Source organism: Corapipo altera, unplaced genomic scaffold (genome assembly GCF_003945725.1).
Source record: "Corapipo altera isolate COAL_440 unplaced genomic scaffold, ASM394572v1 51, whole genome shotgun sequence".
In the NCBI taxonomy this organism is placed as follows: Eukaryota; Metazoa; Chordata; class Aves; order Passeriformes; family Pipridae; genus Corapipo; species Corapipo altera.
The window spans coordinates 3,579,999-3,602,639 of NW_020884892.1; the positions used below are offsets into that span (position 1 = coordinate 3,579,999).

Here is a 22,641-nt window from a genome sequence, read left to right on the forward strand (position 1 = left end):
CAATTCAGCTGAGGCAGCTTTGAAATTTGGTACTGTCAAGAGTAGCACTGTGGTCGAGCAGGAGCTCACCGTGTCTGGATTTGGTTTTATAGGTGCGAAGTTGGTTTTAAATGTTTAATTGCATGCAAGGAATGATGGTCTCTTATAAATTACTACTAGGTCAGGCTGAAACCCTGAACCAGGAATGTGGTGTTTGTGGTTTGTCAGGGGACTTTCAGCCTCTTGAATGCTGACAGTTTCTCTTTGCCCAGTGTCCCCTTCCGTAGTGACAGCACTGCAGAAGTTCTTACCAATACACGTCTTGTGTTCTTCAGTCATTTCAGAAATAAATGAATTTGAAAGATGTTTCGCTGTTTATGAGTCTTGTCTTCCTGACTTATGAATCCAGGCAATTTTTGTTCAAATACCAGCCCTGCAAGGTCAGTTTAACCAGTGGAATATAAAGCAGTTTTCTGTCTGATTTATTCTTCTCCCGAAGACAGACTTCTCAAGAGTGACATGATAGAAAACAATTCTGTAGTCCAGGGTTGTTACTGTTGTGGTTAGAAATAAAACAGAATAAATAAATAAATAAACCAGTTTTTCATTATTTTATTTAGATACCAGAAAACGTGTTAAGGATTTTTTAGCTGTGTTTTATAGAAACTTTCACACTTAGTATAAAATGCTTGTAATTTTTTCAGCAAGATCCAGAATCTAAAGAAACTCAATCTTTTTATGATAATAGAGAATATTTTCTATTTTACTTCTTCATTGTTCATTTTGGCTTTTTTGCTTTTGGAGTAGTTTTCAGCATATTCTTATTCCACATCAGACAAATGCAGTTTGCCAGAGAGGGTGTTTAATTCAGGAATGAAGTCCTTCTGTAATTAATACACCTTCTAATTTGGCTGGAGGTAACAGGACTAATAGAATCTTAAAGGCAAAATATGGAGAAAGGGAGTATGAGACCCAGAAAATAAAGGAAGGAAATTCTGTTAATTTAAAATATAACGGAAAAAAAGATTTGTGAGAGAGAGTGCTTTGAAGAGAAAATGCATTTGAATCTTAACAATTCAGTGCTTGGTACAGAAGTAGCTAAAACCGTGTAAACATGATCAAACATCTGTGTTTCAAGAATTTCGAAATGTGCTTTACAAACAGCAAAGTATCTGTGCCTGCAGTTGTAAACAATGGATTTTTTTCTTCTATTTAGACTGCACTATAACAATTCTCTTTCTTCTTTCCCAAGTGACTATTCCAGGAGAATCTAGATTATTTAATGCTTATAATTTAAAGATGACACTCGAGCCTTTTTTCTTCCGTACTCTGGTCTTAGCTCTATTTAACCAAAATTTTGCAGAGTAAGTGCCAGACTTCTTGTATTGTTCATTATTCATTCTTAGCATTTTGGAATTCATCTTTATAAGATAATAGAACCAGTAGTTTTCTGAACTTAAATAGGAAAAAAATATTCCATTTTCTATTCCCATTTCAGGAAAGCAGTTTAAATGTACGGTGTGTGACTATACAGCTGCCCAAAAACCACAGCTCCTACGTCATATGGAACAACATGTCTCTTTCAAGGTAAGGAAACAAAAAGCATGATTATTTAAATCATACTTAAAGTGGTTAAGAAATACATGAAACTTTCGACAACAGTTTAAAACTGGCACATTTTCCTGTTTGGTGACAATAATGGTACATGAACATTTTAATATTTTGGAAATTTTAACTTTATATTCAGACTTTTGAGATAGGGTTATTTTGTCCATGGACAATTTGTTATTAGTATCTTTACTTGACAAAAATATCTGTAAGTTGCAATATAAACCAAACATGATTGGGTTTTTTTGATGGTCAGTCCTTGAGAGAACAAATCTAATACATACCTTAAAATGTTCTAGTGAGATAGGAAAGCAAATCCCATACATCACTGTTCATTTCTCACTTTGTTTTTCTCTGAAAGTTTACCAGTCTTTTGTACTATAGATGAGTTTATATACTTGAAAATTGAAGAGAATTAATTTTAAAACACACCTTTTATCTGAAATATGTCTTGGAAAGAGTTTTGAAGATTGTTAATGTCTCTAGGAAGTATTTAAATTAGAGATATGGTTTATTTTAATAAACTGTAGAATGGTTTTATTTCTAGATTTCGTGTTGGTTCTCACTGTGATAATCTTGATGTAATGAATTGTGAAATGTTATATTCAGTAACTAGAAATTATACTAGTTTATTTTCCAGAAAAAACCAATGTTTTATATTTATGAAAATATGCACTTTAATGTAATGCTTTATCTTGGCAATAAGCATATTTCTTATTGAAAACATCATACTGTTTTCATGTGCAACATCTTGCATTATCTGACAGATCATTTTGCTTCTAGAAAGAGTACACTGCAGCCATTCTTAGTAAGCACCATAAAGCAGAAAGGAAAGCAGTCTTTTCAATGATGATTTAAATTTTGGAGGACGAGTTATTTAAGAAAATGAAACCAGTCGTCTAAAGAGATGATACATTTTGAACAAATAATTTTTCTTTCTTAAGTATGTGGCTTTACTCTGGACTTATCTTTCGAAAAGGATTTTTTGTAAATGAAAATACATAATTTTCCTTTTTGATGGCTAAAGTGATGAATGTACTTGTAGAGCAGTTCTTGAAATACAGCTGATTCTGACCTCAGGATCAGCCTGCACATAAGTGTAGCAATTCAAGGCATTGTCAAGAGAACTGCAGAACACTGAAGCTGATCAATCATTAGTATTTATTTAAAGGAGTTCAAAACCTTTTTGTTGGTAATGTGTTCCTTCATTCTAGGACAGATGTTTGCATGCTTATCAGACTCAGAGAAATGTCACTACTTACATGACCTAATGATCCTTTAATCTATCATATTTCCCAGCTCCATGGATTTGCAATCCTGCTATTCAATAGCAAGTAATATACATGACTTGCAAGAATGTTGAGAGTGGTACAAGAACACAGCAGTATGTCTGGATTATTTTCTTGAAAAAACAGCAGTTTCAGCAATAGAAAAGCAGAGTACCCCTCTCTGTGAAATTGCATAGCTGAATGTCACAGTACCCTCTGAAGTGTAGGGCTAAGGGAGCCTGAACATCACTTTTCTTCCTTATTTTTGCTGTTTGGAGCCTGAAGGAAGGTCATAAGCAACAAGCTTTGGGGAGTGTTCTGGTCAATGGACCCTGACTGCAGATATTTCCCTGCTTTAAATTCATCTTCTGTAAACATTTATGTACCAACCATTTTCTGCTGACTAACTTTAGGTGACCCTGTTTGCTGAGCATGAAACATTTTCCGTCCCATTCTGAGGTACTTGACTTTTCCCTAAGGACTTTGGTCCTTTTCCAGGACCCTGATGGTTATGGCAAGCTTCCTGTAACTGTGATATATCTCAGTCAGGAAGTTATTCTCAAAGGTTAACTTCAGTCACAAGTGCTTTATTTTTTTCCTTGTCCTTTTTGCTTTAGAAATGTCTCTCCCTGTCAGTTGAAGGGAGACATATGTTCTTAAAAATTAATTAATTTAATTCCCAAAATTAACCCACCAAATGGTGAGAGGAATGTAAGTGCCAGTGAAAGGGAAGCAGTTGGGAGCATACTGGAGAGAGAAGGAAAGGAAAGAGATGAGCCCTGCCAGGTACAGTTACCTGTTAAATTAGGTTGGCTGTCATTTGTACCTTCAGTCATTTGAGCTGTCTTGCTCCTTCTTTTCAGACCAAAGCTCATAGCAGCTGAATAATTTCCTTGTAGTAGAAAATTTCCACGTGGTCAGACCTGTGATCTTCAATTATGAAAACACAGTTTACTGAATTACAAAAAATAATGTTGAAAATACTCGGTGTCTTGCACATAATAAAAGATACCAAATTTTAGGTAATGTTTTGTTTCAACTTCCATTTATATTGAATTTTGGAAGGTGTCCTTGCAAGGTGCCTAAGCCAGAAATGAATATGGTTTCTTGGGATCAAAACATTGCAGCTTAGACCTGTATCCTGAAGAGGTGAGGAGATCAATCTAACATCTTCATTTTTACTCACAGCCCTTCCGATGTGCACATTGCCACTATTCCTGCAATATATCTGGTTCCCTGAAGAGGCATTACAACAGGAAGCATCCTAATGAAGAGTATGTAAATGTAGGGTCTGGGGAGCCTGCAGCCGAAGCCCTTATCCAACAAGGTACATCTTCACCATATAACTTTTTTTTTTTTTTTTTTTTTTTTTTTAAGCAAACTTGGTATAAAGATAAGCTTTTGTGCAATATGCATTCCTCAGTTTATTGGGTGTTATATGATAAACCATTGCTACTTCTTTGCAATTCTGAAATGGCCACCCTTTACCCTTCATTCAGTGTCCTTTGTTCTTGGTTTTTAAGAGAGGGTGAACCAAAGTTTTGTTTGACCTTGCCTGTACTATTCATTGTTTCATACATTTATCATTTACACTTGTTTGTCTCTTTCTGTAAGTAAAGTATCACTGTCTGTTTGAATGAATGATAAATTTCTGTGACAGTTCTGCAAGGTTGAACTCAAGGTAAGGATGAACAAGTGTAAGGAAAGAGACTGAAGAGTAAAATGGCAGCAAATTATTCCTCCACTAGAAAACCTGGGGACAAAAAGAGTTCTGGTAAAACTGGTTGTGAATTGTGTTTTTCCCTATTTTTTAATAGAAACTACCAGCAGTTTCATAATATCTTCTGGAATCTTCAGAGTGTTTGGTTTTGTTGAAGTGAAACAGAGACCAAAATAATGCCCTTGTGTTAGATGAATTAAATGTAATTTTTCTAATATGACATTATTAATAGATGGTATTTCCAAGTCATCTAAGATAGAACATTAATTTATTGAAGGCATTAATCCATGTTAAAATACTGAAGTCATGGCACAGAGAAAGATACTCCAAGTCTGAGATTCTTCCTATAAACTTGCCCTATAATGGAAAAATATATAACTACATTGAGGAATTTGAGCCTGTGTTATATTATATGACATTTCTTTGTTTCCTTTTTGTCAAAAACCAACCAACCAACCAAAAATAGTTTAAAAAGTAAATCTCTGTCTATAAATTTCAGGGTAAGAATGCACAGTATAATTTTAGGATTATTTTCACAGACAGTGAAAGCTGACAGGGAACCTGCAGTTGTTTTAAAGAAGTAATATTGACTTGGTCAGTGCTCAGAGCCTCTATTCTGTAGTCACCCTGGTGCAGGAAGAACTGTGCACTATGGGGAGCTTTATTTAACTTTCCAAATATCTGAGCACTGCAAGGAATTATTTATTCATAGCCACTCTTAAGAATAGGGACCCGAGGATGAATTCTGTTAATATAAATTAGGGATCATACTTGCAATGTTTTGAACAAATAAAATTATTCATATCCTAATTAAGCTTTCCTTCCCCTGTGGGAGCCAGATAAATGCACTTCTGGAAATAATTCTTTTCCACTGAAACAAAAGAACTGAAATGTTTTTGAAAATGCAGTAGTCTTACAATGAAGAAATTAGAGTGAGATGAGAGAGAAGAACCTTTTATTTTTTCTGTAGTGGGCATCCTTTTTCCACCACATTGGAACACTGGACAGTGATTAAGAGGATGAAATTTAACAAGTCCAAATGCCAGATTCTGCACCTAGGACAGAATTATGTGTGGCACAAGTCTAAATGGGGAGAGGAGTGGCTGGAGATCAGCCCTGCAGACACAGAATCACAGAATGGGTCAGGTTGAAAGGGACTGCAGTGGGTCATCTGGTCCAACTTTCCTGCTCAAGCAGGGTCATCCTAGAGCATATGGCACAAGATTGCATCCAGAAGGATGTGAAGGTCCCTGACTGCATCCAGCGGGAAACAAAGCTGATGAAATGGCTGGAAGACGTCCTGTGAGGAGCAACTGAGGGCTCTGAGCTTGTCTAGTTTGGAGAAAAGGTAGATGACTGAGGGGTGACCTCATTGCTCTCTGTGACTTCCTAAGGAGACAAAGGGAAGAGAGAGGTGATGAGCTCTTCTCCCTGGTATCCAGTGACAGGATGCATTGTAATGGTTCAAAACCATGCCTGGGAGTCTTAGACTGGACATTAGGAAGCATTTCTGTACTGAAAGGGTGGTCAAACAGCTGAATAAGCTTCCTAGAGAGGTGTTGATGCCCCAAGCCTGTCAGTGTTTAAGAGTCATCTGGACAATGCCCTTAGCAACACGCTTTAGCTTTTGGTCAGCCCTGAATCCATCAGGCTGGATGGTTGTTGTGGGTCCCTTGAACCAAAATAGCCTATTCTGTTCTTTCTGTCTGACTTTGCATCCCTCTTTCTCTTCCCTTCCTTACACATCATTTATACTTCCTGTGCTGCCTGTAGTGCTGTGCCTGTTTTCCACGTGTTCACCTCATTTGAGGAGCTTTAGAGCAGTAACAGGGCATCGAATCCATGTAGGAGCTAAAAAGTCAGTGTCTCTTCTCAGGACTCTGCTATGAAGAAAACCATGTTAATAGGTGCGATTTTCCCACATTCAGCTTCCTTTTCCAACTCAGTTTCCTTCTCTGTGATGGATCACATATATCTTGCACATGGGCTCAAAATAAGACCAGAGATTTCTTAGCATGCTATAGAAACATCAGTTTTTCTCAGTCTTTTGGTATCTCACTGGGGGAAAAAGTGTTCCTTGTGGGAAACATTTGCCTTTGGAGGTTATAAACATGAATCCTGTTGAAGTTAATAAAAGTTTTCCTCGTTTGGAAATCAGATGATGTTCTCTATTTGGTTTACACAGCACAAACAGATCACTGTGGACACATTAGGCAGTATGACAAGTATGTCATACTTGTCATATATGACACTTGTATGTCATGCAGGTTATTAGATATTAGGAAGAAATCCTTTACTGTGAGGGTGGTGAGGTCCTGGAACAAGTTGCCCAGAGAAGCTGTAGATGCCCCATTTCTGGAAGTGTTCGAGGCCAGGTTGGATGGGGCTCTGAGCAACCTGGTGTACTGGAAGGTGTCCCTGCCCATGGCAGAGGGGTTGGAACAAGACGATATTTGAGGTCCCTTCTAATTCAAACCATTCTATGATTCCATGTGTTTCTGAGCTATTTGGGCCAGGAGTTGCACCTTGCTGTCTGACAAGCTTCTGTTTAGTTCCAGTTTACTGTATTCATAGATGCAAAGAGCAATTTTGGAAAATTATTCATGTATTCATATAAGGGAAGAAGACCTTTCAGACCTGATATTAAACAAATCCTTTGAAATGAAAGGACTGTAGATGAAAAGGAAAAGGCAAGAGAACCAGCAAGCAACAGGATTTGGAAAGAAATTGAGAGGGGAAAGTAACAAACATTAATATCTAATAAAAGCTGTCTATATCTATTCATATTGTATTCTACTTGTTCTAAGTTACCCACTGAGCCCAGAGTGAATTCCCTCACACTTGTTTGTCTCCTCTACTCTCGGCTGGGTTTTGATTGCATTGCAGGCACTGCAAATAATCTTAATTGGAAATATTTATATGAATGTAGACTGCTGGACTGTACTCAAGATTCCTAGAATGAGTTTATAAATAAATGAATGATTCATAGAAGGGACCGTGTTCATTTCAGCAACTGCATTGCCAAGGATAGACAGCAGTATTTAATTTCTGAGCTTGTATTAGAAATTGAGATCACCTAGGATCAGAGAAATGCTTGGGATTTTGCAATGTGTGTGTATGTTTCTTAGTTTAAATAGAAGTCTGTGATCTGACATTTATTTTCATATTTTAAAGTAATAAAGGAAAATAAATAGCATGAGAATTTGATGTATTCTGCAGAGGGTACAAGAGTATTAGATATGCATTACCCAATAGTTTTTCTGCAAGGCCCTGCTCATTTCATAGCTTTTTATTTTTTTTTTTTGCTTTGTGTTGGGCAAATCACATAACATTTTTCCCAAATTGTTTCTTTTCTCCTCATGGATACTCCCTACCATCCATTGTTCTGTTTTTATATCTGAGAGACAGATTTTCACTTTGTGTTTGTGCAGTGACTTGTGCAGTACATACATGACAATCCAGTTGTGGCCTCTATGTTCTGTTATACAAATACTATCACATGCTTTCTTTGGACAGAAAATAATAGTTGTCTTATGGAGATTTAAGGCTAAAAATAAAATGGAGAGCAGATGTCAGTGAAAGCAAGTTGTGGAGCTATACAATATCTGTGTGCAGTATTTTGCTGCAAACATCAGTTTTGGTTTTGAAAGTAGTTAAGGTGTATAATTCATTGACTTTGTATGTCACCTATTATTTTAAAGAATTATATAAAACTAATTTTTCTGAGCTTTCGTATCAACTCACTGACATGGAGTTATGTATTACCAATTTAATGCTATGCTTCTGTTATTTGTTCTTTAATTAAAACCATAATGACAAAAGTTACAGATTTAATTTACCTGATGTGTTGTTAAAATAGTTTCGATATCAAAGTAATGTGGAAGAGTGTTCACTGTTTCACTCCAATGACTTTTTCCTAATGCTACAGATTGGTGTGAAATTAATATGTAATTTCATTTTCTGTAACTAAATATATCTTTGTTCTAATCTGAGCTATTTGAGTGAAACTATTTCAGTTTTGTTTAAGATGGAGTACTGAGCATCTACTGTAGCAGTAAAATTTGGTAAAGGCCTATAATAGAGAGCAAAGAGGGGGATTTTTAGAGGAATAATAAGGGTTGCTGAAATACCCTAGTGACTGTGTGTAGTTATATTCTGTTTTATCAAAATAAAAAGTTTATTTCTTTTCACCTGGTAGCATACCATATGGTAGGTTTCCATTAATGTAAAATGGGATGGTTTTTTCTAATCACCTTATTTATAAAATACTGTGCAACTAGGTCTTGGCTTATAACCAGCTTCTGAGAGTCTCTTTGAAGTATTTGAACATGATGGGTAAGAATTATCATTTCCCACAGTAATGTGTAGTCAGCCATCTGGTATCATAGCTCCTAGAGTGGCATGAGGCACTTCCCCAGCCATTAGATTTGTTAGAGTGAGTTCTGGTCACCTAATGCAACACTTTATCACATGCAGATTATTTTCATTCTGCTTTAGTCAATAGAGGGAAAAAAGAGAAATACTTATTAGCATAATTACAAGCAGCCGAGATGTGACACTTGGCCAAATGACTTTCATAAGAAAAAAAATTAAAAGCTGCTTAATCTAATGTAGAAAATTTGATTCTTATGATTTCATCATGCTCAGTTTTTTACCTGTAGTGCTGCATGCTGACACAATGAACATTGTGCTAAATTCATTCTATGCATCATTTTGTTCACAGAAAACTGATTTACAGTTTTGTACGTTAACATAAAACTCTCAAAAGCAAAGATAGTTTGTTGAAGATGACATTACATTGTTAACTCTTCCTAGTTTACTTTGATAATGTATCAAAAAATATTAGTTTGTTTGAAACTTAAGAAATGGGATCAAATTAAACAGTTTGTTACTGCCTTGAAAAAGAATTTGTATGAAAATAACTCGAGGAAATTATTTGTGTTTCCCTATAGGTGGCATTAAGTGTCCTGTTTGCAGCTTTGTGTATGGTACAAAATGGGAGTTCAACAGGCACCTTAAAAACAAGCATGGAATGAAGCTGGTGGAAAATGATGGGGAGACCAAGTGGGAGGTAAAGCAAAGTTGCCATAACTTTGACCCTGAGATCTTTTAAAATTCTGGGGAGAAAAGGAAGGATAATAATAAGAACTGTACAGAAATGTAGGTTTGACTTCATGTAAGCTTAGAAGATCGTGTGATCTCGTCTTCATTTGATGCATACATTGCTAAGACTGTTAAACTTTAATATATGGTAGGATTAACAACCTTGTAAATCCTTGTTTTTTGCATTTGAGCACTCTAGTCCTCTATTTGCAGCAGAAAGGGTGAAAGTTTTAGCAAAAAAGATGTGAAATTGAAAAACTTACTGCATTTTTTATATGCCAAATTTTAATTGGTGTTAACTGCAAGATGAGTAAAGCTGAAAACTTGTATTGAATTAATGAAAAAAAAAATATCTCTTGGTCCAGAGAAGGTTAGAATCTAGAAAACTGAATCTGTAATTGAACAGCTGAAAAAATTGTAATGTTATACAGAGTAAGTCTTCTATCATTTGTTCTGTGGTTTCAGCTTCAGTCCAAATTATATGGAAAATGTGGATCCCTTCCAACTCAGACTATTCTGTGATTCTGTGAAAATCACAGTATCTCTAAGATCGGACTTTAAAAAAGTCAAGTTAGACCTAAGAAACTGAGTTTGGAAAAAACCAAACAACCTGAATTTTCTCCATTTGGGGTGAGGTAGGGCAGGGCAGCTACCTTGAGAGGACAATACCCCTTTCAAGCTCCTCTGCTGTCATACTTAGGGCAATTTGTTTTAAAATGGAAACTCTCACCCTTACAGAGCAGAGCTGACTGCAGATGCAGAATCTCTGGAAAAAACACAGATTTAGACACTTTTACTTAAAAAATTACAGTTGGCAAGTTGAGTCTCTTCCACTGCCTAAGTAGGCTGGTTTTGATGTTCAGTGAGAAGAAGCAGCCAGAAGTCAACTGCAGTTGGCTGACCTGCACTGTTAAGACCTCATCTGCTAAATTTCAGCCTGGCCCCCATTATTAATCTAATGTCTGATTTGTAAGAGCTGACCTGCAGATCTTGTCTAATAGTTATTGAGTATCCACACACAGAAGGTTAAGTCCTTGATAAACACTGGAGTAGGTTCTATTTGGACAGTTATTCAAAGAAGACAGGACAAGCATTTTAAAATGTAGTCCTCCAAAGTCTTGTATCCACATTTCAAATGAGTCTCTGTACACCTTCCCAGTAGATGCCCAAAGTTAAAAAAATGAGAGGACATCCCATGTGCAGACATGTCTCTGCTGCTGAACTGGCTATAGAGTCCCATCAGAGCAGGAGTTCATATTAAGAGCTTGTCTTGAAAAACATAGTTCATGGAAAGGATAACTTTTCTGAAACAAAATGCCATTTTCAAACTTGAATCATTTTTTACCAGATCTGCATTAATTTTGCTCAAAAGGTCTCTGCTAAACCCTGATACATTAGAAGTCCATTATTAGTTCTAAAATAACAGCAACAAAAATAAGTCTGGATAATTTAGCATATTTAAAACAACTTTTGAAATAGAATCTAGAAGGTAACTGTGGGATGATATCCCAACTCCCATGTAATATTCTTCTTGAATTCTGTTTCACACAGTATTTCTATAACTCTTGTTACAATACTTTTTGTCCAAATCACATTCCATATTGTTCTTTAAATTACTAAACTGAGGTTATTTATGCCTTGGCTGGGTTTTGTTTCCAAGCTAACTGCTGAAGTTTCTGAAGAAGCATCCACTCAGTATGTCCATATCACAGAGGCTGGAGAAGATGTTCAAGGCACTCAAGCTGCTGTAGCTGCATTACAGAACCTTAGATATACTTCTGAGAATGGTAAGCTACCTTTTTTTTAGGTTGGAACACAAAATACATCTTTTTTTCATAAATACCTAATTCTTTTGTGTACGCTGGGCAATATAAGATCTCCTGTGATCTCCTATTAAAAACGATGAAATTAGTCATCTAGAACTTACTTCTGGGGGGCTATATTTTCTTTGAGGATAAATGAGAAATTACCATTCTTTATGAATTTCTGTATCCTTAAGTCATTAATGCTTATCACAGCCTGTTTTGCACTTTATTATTAGCTGTGTGGAATTTCCTGCCTCTATTATTAAATATACTGTGAAATCAGCTATCTTGGCAGAGTAGATGGTGTGTATCTAATGGCAATTCCCTGGCTATTATTTCTCTCCCTGCTTGAGGCAGCCAGTCTGCAGGAGTGACACGGTGGAATAGCTCATTTACCACGTTCCCAAGGCAGTACTAACAAACTCAGTTTTGATGGCACACAAAACTAAGTGAGCTATTCTGTATCAGACTGAGGAAGAAAAGAGTGGTATTAAATAATGGTTGCTAAGGGAGAAATAACAAAAAAATGGAGGAAAAGAAAAAATGTCCAGATTTCTGAGAGTGTTAAAACATCAGAGGCTAAAGTAGGTTTGTTTTATGTGTTTTGGTTTTATATATATAAAAATAAGTAGTTATCAGAAGACAGCATTTTACAGTTGTTTACCATTGTGGTCTTTATAGCTCATAATACAAATAAATAAATAAACATGATTATGGAATATGCTGCACATGGCAGTTTTGATTTTAAGCACAAGGCTGTAGTTTTCAGAGTAGAATGATGTTCCTTTTAATGCAGCCAGCTTCAGATACTCTTTCAGCATATTCCCTCTCAGTATGAAAAACAGTAGCATTTTGTCTAAAGGCAGTTTTATAGGAAAAAAAGCAAGCAAACATTTTCCAGTACTCAGATAAAGTTGTTTTGTATGTAAATAACAATATATAACCACTTTCTGGTTTTAATTAAATTATCTGACCTAGGTTGCCATCGCAATATCAACCTCAGTGTGAAAGGGTTTGGGGTTAAGAGATGACATTTATTCTATTTGCTGTCTCTTTCCTATTTCTAACAGTGATTAAAGCAAATATAAGGCAGCTTTACATAAGTCTGACAGTTTCTTTTGCTTTCTGACTGTGGTTATAGGTATATAGTCAGGTTCTGTTTGAGGTGAACGTCTGGCAAATACACATTTGGGTTTGTAAAGTCTTGCAGCTTCACTAATTTGCAGTTACTACTGTGAGTTGTGCTTGTTGTTCTTATTCAATATGTTCTTTTAGATCTCTCTCAAATAGGCATAAAGGTGATCAGTGTGGCTTCACCTGCTGATTCATGTATTCCGTGGGCACATTTGTTTTGTGAATATTTCCCTGCCATAGTTCTGTTATTGGAGTGTCTTGTTACTGAGCTGTTTGAAATGTACAAACAGTGAGTCGGGGCTAAGGCAGGAAGGGGAAAGAGAGCCTGTACCACTTAGGTTATCATACCCTTAGAGCTGTTTTACTGTAATGGTCTTGTGGCTGCTCTTGTTCTGATCAGGTGAAAGACTTGATCCAACAGCTGTAAACATCCTGCAGCAAATCATTGAGTTGGGTTCGGAGTCCCATGATGCCACCGCAGTTGCTTCTGTAGTTACGATGGCCCCTGGCACTGTGACAGTAGTAAAGCAGGTAAGAGCTCTTTTCTTCTCTAAAGCACATATATTTAATTTTCATATATTTGTTGTGACATAGGTGTTACTTTGCAAGGGCCAAATTTTAAATTACCGTGCAAGACATGTATAGAATTTTTTCTGAACTGTTTTTTTACTGCATGTTGTGTGTATGTCTGTTTATATGTCTACACATATACATATTTATGCGTATATGCATATATATATTTTTATATAGAAAAATGCATATATTTTTGTATATATGTAAAATACAATTGAATAAATACACGTTTGTGTACATGTGCATGTATGTGAAAATACAGCTTTTTTCGAGCATTGTACACAGGCACTTAATGCCATTGTCATCTAAAAGAATCAGGAGGTCCTTGGCGCAGCAAGTAGAAGGAAATAATCTTCAATTTGAGGTGCCTGTTGGGTTCAAACATCAAGACTTTTGCTCAGTATTTCCTCCTCACAGGTCTGCTAACTTTGTTGCTGGCATTTTTCATTCTCCTCACTCCAGACTCCACTTATTCCTTCTGTTTCATCATAAGTCTTTGCTTATCCCTTTTCCCATTGTGTTCATCAGTTCACTGGGGTCTCTGCACTCAATATGGTTGATAAGTGAGGGAAGGAAAGTACATGAGAAATTTTAACTTCACAAAGAGTTTAAGTAACTCCTTTTATTTAAATGAACCAAAACTGATTATTCTGAATGCTAGAACTAATTTTTGAGTTCAGCATTTTCTCGTAGCCTTGTGGACATTGAGTTCATGAGAGCTTCACCAAAGTGGGAAGTTCATAATCTGTGGAGTATTTGATAATTCCTAAACTTGCTGCCCAAATGTCATGGAGAAAGAATTTCAAGACAGAGCATTTTGAGATGTTCCTTTGAAATCCTTAACAAGTATTTTGATTAGAAACCCTGTAAGAGTTTGGGGTGGGTTTTTTTGTAAAATAACAGATCCAAATTTGGAAACTAAATTCAGTCATTAAAGAGAAGAGGCAGTTTAGTCCAATTATGTGCAAGTTTCAAAACAACTTTTACAGTCGAGTCATTGCCAGTGTTCATACTGTGCTCTTCATATGATCTATTTAAGGGCTAAATGCAGTATTAGCCATTGGTGTTTGTCTGTAAACGTTACTGAAACCGATTCTTGCCGCGGCCCGAAGGGGAAGGGGAATGGGAACGCGGCACTGCAATAAGGGTTCAGGCACAGAAGAGGGTTCGGGAAGCAATGCCAGTTTATTCAGGGAAAGCTTAAATAGGGTAGGTCTGAGAGGAGGATTCAGAACTGGGGAGGAGCATGAGACTGACAACTCAGGGAAAGATATGATAGGGAGACAGGGGAAAGGTGGGTGGAACTCTTGAGTCTCTAGGGGAAAGGGTCAGTGGTAGCTCTCTCTACACTGCAGCAAACTGTGGCCAATCAGTGGAGCGGGAAAGCAGGGGAGAACAGGGTGATAAACAACTTTTGGCGGGAAACTCTGAGGGACAAAGGGGGACAATATGGGGGTACATTAAACTTCATAAAAATCCAACAGTAAACTAGGGTAAAACTGTCAGTCCAGTAGGTGGAAAGTCCATTCAATTGCCATAAATGTCTCTCCAAGCCTTATATCTCTCCCAATCGGATTTTTCGTCCTCCACAGATTCTTCCCTTAAAAATGCATCTTTTGAGGCCTTCCTACTAAAAGTGCAGGAGAAAGGGGCTACTAAAGTAACAGCTACCAAGAAGTAATGTTTTGATATTTGAATGTTATCAAAATTACGTAATTTAAAAAATCTGATGATTCTTCCTCCTCCAGTTGTTAAATCTGATCAATGTCTGATTTATCTTAAAATCTATCATCTTCCTTGTTAGACCATCTGAATTTGCTGGTAGCTATTTCTAAGTAAATATTTATATTCCAAATTAATTTTCTTCCTTGCTTCTTAATCCATATTTATAGCCTTTTGAGTTTACAAGCTGCTAAGCCTTGATCGCTTTTTTTTCCCTTACCTTGTGTACATCAGTGTCTCTCACTGATCTGATGTCAAACTCTTACAAGCTCCACTCCTATATCAAATGAAATACTGAATTTCTTGGAGCACAGATCTCTTTGCTGCTTCATTTTTTTATCTCCTCTCCCTCCCCACCACCACTTTAGAGTCTTTTTAAAATAAAGCAGCTTTTTTCTCCTATGTCTAAGTGGCACAGAAGCAAAATCAGTGAAGAATTCAGATACCTCTCAAGCTGAGTGATCTTGTGCTACCTCTGTTTATGATGACTTTTGCTAAGGATTTACACTGATGCTCAAGGCACTGTTCCTCTGTGAACATGTTTCTTACATGTTCTGAAATGCCTGCTCATTTCTTTCTCTGGTAGCCCCAGTACTTTTCACTCTGTGTGTGCAGGAGTTTGCAGATCTGTGATTTCCCAGGGGAAGATCAGGTGACTGACTGTTCACTGACCTTTAGTGGGCTTTATGGAGGCACAGCAAGGACCAGGGGAGATCTTTAGATGATGATGATGATTTATCTTTTTTAAATTTTTCTTCTTTCATTTTTCTATGTTGTTATATTTTCTCTTTTAATTTTTTATATAATTCAGTGTTTTATCAAAGTCTGTCTGTTCTGTTATAGAGCTGTACTTATGTTCCATCCTGTCTTCCCACCAGAAGATTGCTCATTTGTAATCTGAGGGAAAGAAGTCTTTAAATGTTATTAACATGATTTACACCTTCCCTGTTCAGAACAAGATTTTTCTTCTGGACAGAGTTGCTTTCTGTGGGATATCTCTCATTTGTGAAGTTTTAATTGTAGTAGGTTCCTAATTGTTAACCTTGAAGTGACCTTAAGACGTGCAGATTTCACTTTCCTTCTGAAAAATGCATTCTAAACTTTCTTCTATGACCTTCAGCTTCTCTTGTGGATTGTGAGACAAAGAATTCATTCAGGGTGTCAGCAATATATCAACATCATCTGTCACTGAATTTCCACTCTTGTTCTCTAATGGCCTCACCAAGTCCTTGCTTAGCAGATCGAGTCCATTTTCTTTTCCGTAACATTTATTGTAGTTCTGATTTTTATCCTGTTATACTTGTTTTTTTTTTTTCTTTTTTTATCTAAGGACATACATTATCCATTTTTCATTTTAGTTTTTATCTTCATATCTCATTTTTAGCTAGCCCTTCCGTGTTGCCTTGATATTTCTCTATTAACACCAAGAAATTTCTTCAAAATCGTAAATTACTAGAATGTTTTAAAAGTATTTTTTGCTGTAAATGTAACACTAAAGTGTTCCTATTTTTGTCTTCCATTTCCTCCCTGGAAATTTCTTTACCCGCAGTTGTCCTTTCCTTACTTTTCACTCATAAAAGTCCCGTTTACACTTGATCCTTAAAATTATGCTGCATCTGTCAGTAATGCTACCATCCTCATGCTTTAGCACTTCCTTAACCTGTGTGCTCACATACCTTCAGTGTGCTGTACTCGTAGAGCTTCAGGGCAATGCAAGACTTTTACCTCCAGAAACAAATTGTCATTATCTCTTAGTCCTTTTCAGCATCTTGGAAGATATTTGATGTATTAGTTAGGTCTAACCGGTGTAATTTTAAAATTGTTTTCCACTAGGTCACAAAACAGAAAGGAGGGATTATTCTATGAAATTATTGTTCTGGGTTGCTTGTTTTCTTAATGCAGGGGTCTTAAATCATGAGTACACATGATGGACGTGGCAGCAAGATCACATTGTGTCTTCAAAGCTCCCAGCTCCTGAATTGCATGTTGAGAAGAAAAAGATTTCAGTTTTGACTTTGGAAACTTCTTACTTTTTGTTCATAGGAATGATTTTATAAAAGAAAATGCTTTGATAACATAAAAATAGCCAATCCCAGCCTGGCTCAGGATTCAGATTATGACTTTAAACCCCAAAAAAGCAAAGCTAGCCTTGTTGAGTTTGAATTGTGATTGGGAAATAAGAATCATTCTGACAATGTCATATGTATAGGAGCTTTCAAAGTTTCTGTCTAGAGCCTGAAATGATTTTAGGTTATTCTTGCCTGCAAGTCAGTATTCTAATCAATTATCAAAGTTAAACTTTTTCTGATATCTAATTTGGAAGAAATCTTGTTGCATGACAGCTATGAAAACATACAACCACTAAGGAATGTAGTGTATAACAAATGCCTGAGAAAAAGAAGTTAATAATGTAATATAGTTTTACCAGTATGATCAGGGACTGGCAAAAATCCACTCTGAAGCTTTGATCACAGCATGACAGGAGTGTATCCTTATGAATTTGAGTCCTTTTCAGTTACTAGTGATCCAGTCCAGATCTTTCACTGGAATAAAGAGCTAATGAAGATAATTCTTTATAGCATGACATTTGAGTTGTTCTGCACTGCTTAAAGACCAAAAAAAGTAATGAGGTGAGGAAAAGGAGAGAGGAAAGAGTGCTAAATTTGAAGAATAACTAGAAAAGAGGCTAATAAATACTTAGAAAAGGGAGGAAGTACTGTTCACAGTGGATGGTAGACATAGTCAGGAGATGGAGAGAAAGCAGTTTTGTGGGAACAGAGCACGTAGCAAGGTAGAAACACTTCCCTTTCTGCTCATTTGACTCTCTGTGTCCTATAACAGATGTACTTTTGCCCTTGTGCCTGAGGGTGGAGATTGATTCATTTGGGTTTTTGTTTATTTTTCTAGCAGAGGCTGTTCAATCCATTATTTATATAGGTGGACTATTTTCCTAGCTCACATGCTGAATATAAAGGCAGGATTGGAGGATGAGCAGTCATGCCAGTATCACAGACACCCTTGATTTACAGTCTCTCTGTTCACAGACTTTTCACATAGTGTATCTGTCTGTTAACTGGAACAGGGACAGAGAGTGTTTGACTACAAGCTGCCTTGATGTATAGTTCTTTCTTTTAGCTTGTGTACATCAAATAAGGATGTTAATTGTTCCTTAAGAAGTTTGTTCCAAGTTAAACATTTGTTTGATTTAAATACTGAGTTTCTTGTGAAGAAACATTTCCCTCAGAAATGAGCACCCCTGATATCTTATTTTTTGCAGAGGAAACTCTTTCTGTATGTAGTGTCTGTTACGTTATTCTTCAGTGAGACAAGATTCAAAGTGCATTTTCTTGGTTTCAGAATACATGAACATCCTTAGAAATTTAGTTCCAGAATCCCTCACTGCATTGACCAGAACATCACAAGAGTTTCCCCTTATTGGTCTGTGTCCATCAGCTCTAGTTTTTTGTTTGTAGCTGTTGCTCTTCCATTTCCAGTGTTTGTTAGTGGGAATGTGTAATGGGAGTAAGATACTTTCTGATTTAATTAATTTTTCATCAGTGCAATGTATTTCTTGTACCAGATCTCTTTGACACAAAGTGTAGAACGCATGTACAGGTCTTTGTCCAAATAGGTTTTATTTTTGCATCAAATTACTGAACCAGAGCCGTAGAATTTTAGATTCCAAACCAAAGGTTTATATTGGTATACTCTGTAGTAACCAGTTAAATTTGGTTGCATGTTATCTATTTGTCAAGGTTTTTTTCATTTAGGGTAGTGATGGACAAATTTGCTGGTAATTTGCTATGTTTAGGCCTGTAATGCTGTATTGGGTCTGTGTGCCCTAGAGCCATCACTTCCATCTCATTCTGAAGATGGCTAAGAAGATTGTATTAATCACTATCCATTGTTATTAATCATTAAGGTGATTATATCAGCCTTTCTGCACAGTTGTTCATCAGCAGTCCACTTTACTGTTCATCCCTGTGGGGTACCTTTCCTGTTGCTCAAGGCAGAAAGCTGATCTCCTCCTCAGGTAGGTCCTTGGGCCTTGCCTGCAGGTGATTATCTAAATGGTGCTGATTTGTTCTGCATGATGACTCTTATATGGTCTCTTATTTCAACCACTTTGCTAAAATGGTTGTCCAAGCTATCATTATTTTATGGTACAGTTAACTCTGATAGTCTTTTTTCTGATGCTCACAGATTGTTTTGTCCCTTTTGTATTCTTTCAGAAAAATTCAAAGATTACTCTCTCCTCCTCTTGACATCACACTCTCTTATTCTGTTCACTTGATGTTCCTTTTTTTGCCACACTAAACGAAACCTTTTTTTTCCTTTCCAAGGCTTTTTACTCCTTTTCTGACTTAGAGTCGCATTTCTCATTAGCTGTGAAGATTTTGACTCCTACCTTTGCGCAGTCCATGAAGATTTAATTGCTCATTACTTTTTTTCAGACAAGTTTCTTAATGCCTTCTTCCATGTTGTGATTAGTTATGTGGATTTTTAATGAGGAGCAATTTGTACCTCATTGTCTTCTCTCAATTACTTGTCAAAAGTATGATGACAGTAATAATCTGTGGATAGGCTATTGGTGTATTAATACTAATGTTCATCAGACAGAACTACTACTGTCTCATTTATGTTGTACTCCCCCACCTCCCTTTTTCTGTGTCTACTTGCTGTCTCTTCTTTTATACTGAAATTATAAGGCCTTCAGGGCGTGAACTATTCTTTACAAGTAACATAGCTCATACATTCAAGGTCCTGATTCGAAGCACTACTTTGATATTAACAGTAAAGAGTAGTAGTTGGCACCTGAATTTTTTTCTCCTTTTCTCCCACTCAGGAATATGAGACAGGACTGTTGTTCTTACTGCTCTATAGGTTGAACTGAAGAGTTAAATCTATTCCTGAAAAGCATAGTAAGCTATTTTCAGCCTAGGCATAATGTGCTCTAAAGAATAAGTATATCAACTATTACAATAACTAATCAGATCTTTATCAGAGCATAACCAGAAAACACTGGATTTCCATGCATTTTACCTTTTATTTTAGTTCCTTTCATCCTTTTATTCTGTGATCTCTTCAGGCTCCAATAAAATCCTACCATGCTAAGTCACTTTCTTTAAAGTGACAGCAGTAGGAGTGCACAGCAACGATTACACATCAGCTCAAAGCAGACCACAGAGCAGAGTTTTGTAGTGTAACATATCTTCTAAAGTAAATATCTAATATTAGCATGGCTGTCACATCACAGGCTACTGCACATTGTACTTCAGCAGCACACCCTGTATTTCAGTCTGGCTCGGATTGGTACCTGCGTGATGGTGGGTGCTGATGTTAATCTAGAAAATTAATCTAGGACGTGAAGTTTAATATATGTTGATTGTCAAGTTTGCAGTTGCTTTAGAACATGGAGCAATTTGATGTTTCCCATGATGGTACCAGCAAAGGAAAATGTTAACTGAGGCAGATGACCCTGTTTCCTCAGCTTTTGTGGAGTTCTCATCATCTCTGTAACATACAGATAACATCTCATGTCAAGATTACTGTCCTGTTAGAGCTCTTAAAATGATGGCAATGTTTTGAGGCCATTCTGCCATTTTGAGCCATTGTCAGTCACAGTCTCTCTGTCAGGATATATTCAAGCAGCCAACTGCTAAAACTTTTTTAAAATCTGCATCAGCGGTATGAAGGTTTGTTTGATGCCTTGCAGTTTTTATTTTATGCAAAGCAAGTCTTTCATACTCAAGTCTCTTATTATTCTGAAACCATTGTGCGCCAGATTGTTATAGAGATTCATATGATCAAATTACAGTGTTTTCTGTGTGTCTTTTTCACACAATATAAGTATATGTAAACTAGAACTGAGAGAGTTCAGATTATTCAAACAATACTGAACAAAACTTGTAGGCACCAATGTCAGCTGGCACGTCACATATCCAGATGCTCTCTGTGATCTGAAATGCTTATGATTCACCTTTCATCTCAATCCTTTCTGTAGATATTTTGTATATTTTCTTACTGGTGTTTTATGATATAAATAGGAGCATCTGTAACCTAGTATAAGGTTTTGAAAATCTGAAAGATCTCTGTGATTAAATTTTTTTCCTTATGGTAAACTGTAAGGCATCATTGAATCTGAAATCAAGGGAGAGATTCCACAGAGGATTTGGGGGCAGGCCCAGCAAAACTGTTTTAAACACTACAGACCTGCAACTCCTGCTGACTTCAAATAAAATCGAAGATATTACATTATTTCACGGGACGAGCTCTAGAGTAAGGAAAAGGCTTTAGCATCTTGCTGCAAATATTTTCTTTACTCCTTTTCAGAAAAGGGAAGAAGTGTATTTTCCTTAATGACTTGAATTAATTTATTTCAAAATAAAAAAAGGCTTTCTTGCTTTGAGAGGAATGCTCTAAGAGAGACTCATTTTTAATGACTACTTACGTGTATTTGGATGGTCCTCGGATATGTAAATTTAGAACATTTGGAATTTAGAAATGTTGAGCTTCTTATGAAAACGTGGTGCTAAAAGCCCCTTTGGCTTTTGTGGAGACGGATTAAGTTAATAAAGAATATTTATGCAGGTACTGACTTGATTTAATATGCCAGCTGTGTGTGGCTTCAGCTCCTTGCTGTCATTCTCTAACGAAGGATAAGCAGACAGATGCTTTTCAGCTGGCTCTCAAACAGAAAAGAGGTCTTGGATGCTACTCTTCAAAAGATTTCAGATGGCAATAAAAAGAATTGAGTGTAGTGACTTCATTCATTCTGATGGCAGCTGTCCCACTGTTTCATCAATTTGAGGGATGTAAATTAACATTTTGAGATTATTCTCTGTGGAACAATCTAATAGGAACCAAGCAGATGCATGTAAACACTGAACTGATTTGAAATGTGAATATCCCAAATAATGTGGTGATTTGTCAAACTAAAAGGATTACAGATAGCTGTCCAAAAAGGATACTGGAGGCTAGAAACACTAGAAATAAGGGCATTAGTCTTCTTTACCCTGCATGACAAGGGTAATAAACCCATGTGGATAAAGTCAGGTAGGGAGGTTAAATTAACTTTCTTTATTGGCCATTTTCATTTCAAAAGCATATAAAACTGAATAAGTATTAGATTGCTGCTATTGAATTGAATGAGGTTCTGGTTTCATTTCATTTTCATGTCAACTGTGCTTTATTTATTTTCCTTTCTTCATTATTTATGTACATTCACAAAACTATATTTACAATTATTTATGGGTTTTGATTTAGAGTGACTACGGTGAGATCCATCTCATACTGTGTTGTGCATTCTCAGAGCTCTTGGCAAATGCAGTGTAATTTTTCTGGCCTGAGGCATGTTGTCAGAGGTATATGTAAAGTGCACTAAAACAAGAGAAGATAGTGTATATTACATAATTAAAGGGCCACATTTTAGACACCCCTATTTCTGTATTTGTTTGAGCATCTCTAAAATCAAGGGCTGTAATTGTGAGCTGATTCATAACAAGCTGGGAGATCCTAATTATCTAACATTTTTAACTGCAGCTTCCTATCTGAATTCACTAATGATTAGACTTTCCTCTGTGCATTACAGTCTCCATTAGCAGATCTTGTGCATGTCCTTACTTGCACACAGGAGCTGACATGAGCAGGTAACCTCAGGAAGGGGGAGAGAACAGTCAGGAAAAGAGAGTGTGGTGTATGAATTCACCAGAGTTCTACTGTGTTAGGT

At 36.5% G+C, this 22,641-nt stretch overlaps 1 protein-coding gene across 5 annotated transcripts in view; it reads left to right on the forward strand.

The window, feature by feature from the left end:
- The window catches only part of ZFAT (zinc finger and AT-hook domain containing), a 128,067-nt gene that overhangs the window by 100,615 nt on the left and 4,811 nt on the right, over positions 1-22,641 (forward strand). For 4 of the 5 annotated variants that reach the window (XM_027645752.1, XM_027645751.1, XM_027645755.1 and 1 more), the window contains 5 exons: positions 1,478-1,566; positions 4,044-4,182; positions 9,528-9,646; positions 11,339-11,465; positions 13,018-13,148. In XM_027645752.1, the coding sequence (XP_027501553.1) occupies positions 1,478-1,566; positions 4,044-4,182; positions 9,528-9,646; positions 11,339-11,465; positions 13,018-13,148 (605 nt within the window). Of the gene's footprint in view, positions 1-1,477; positions 1,567-4,043; positions 4,183-5,772; positions 5,920-9,527; positions 9,647-11,338; positions 11,466-13,017; positions 13,149-22,641 lie in introns of those variants that run through there. The other variant, XM_027645756.1, reaches the window with a different exon arrangement.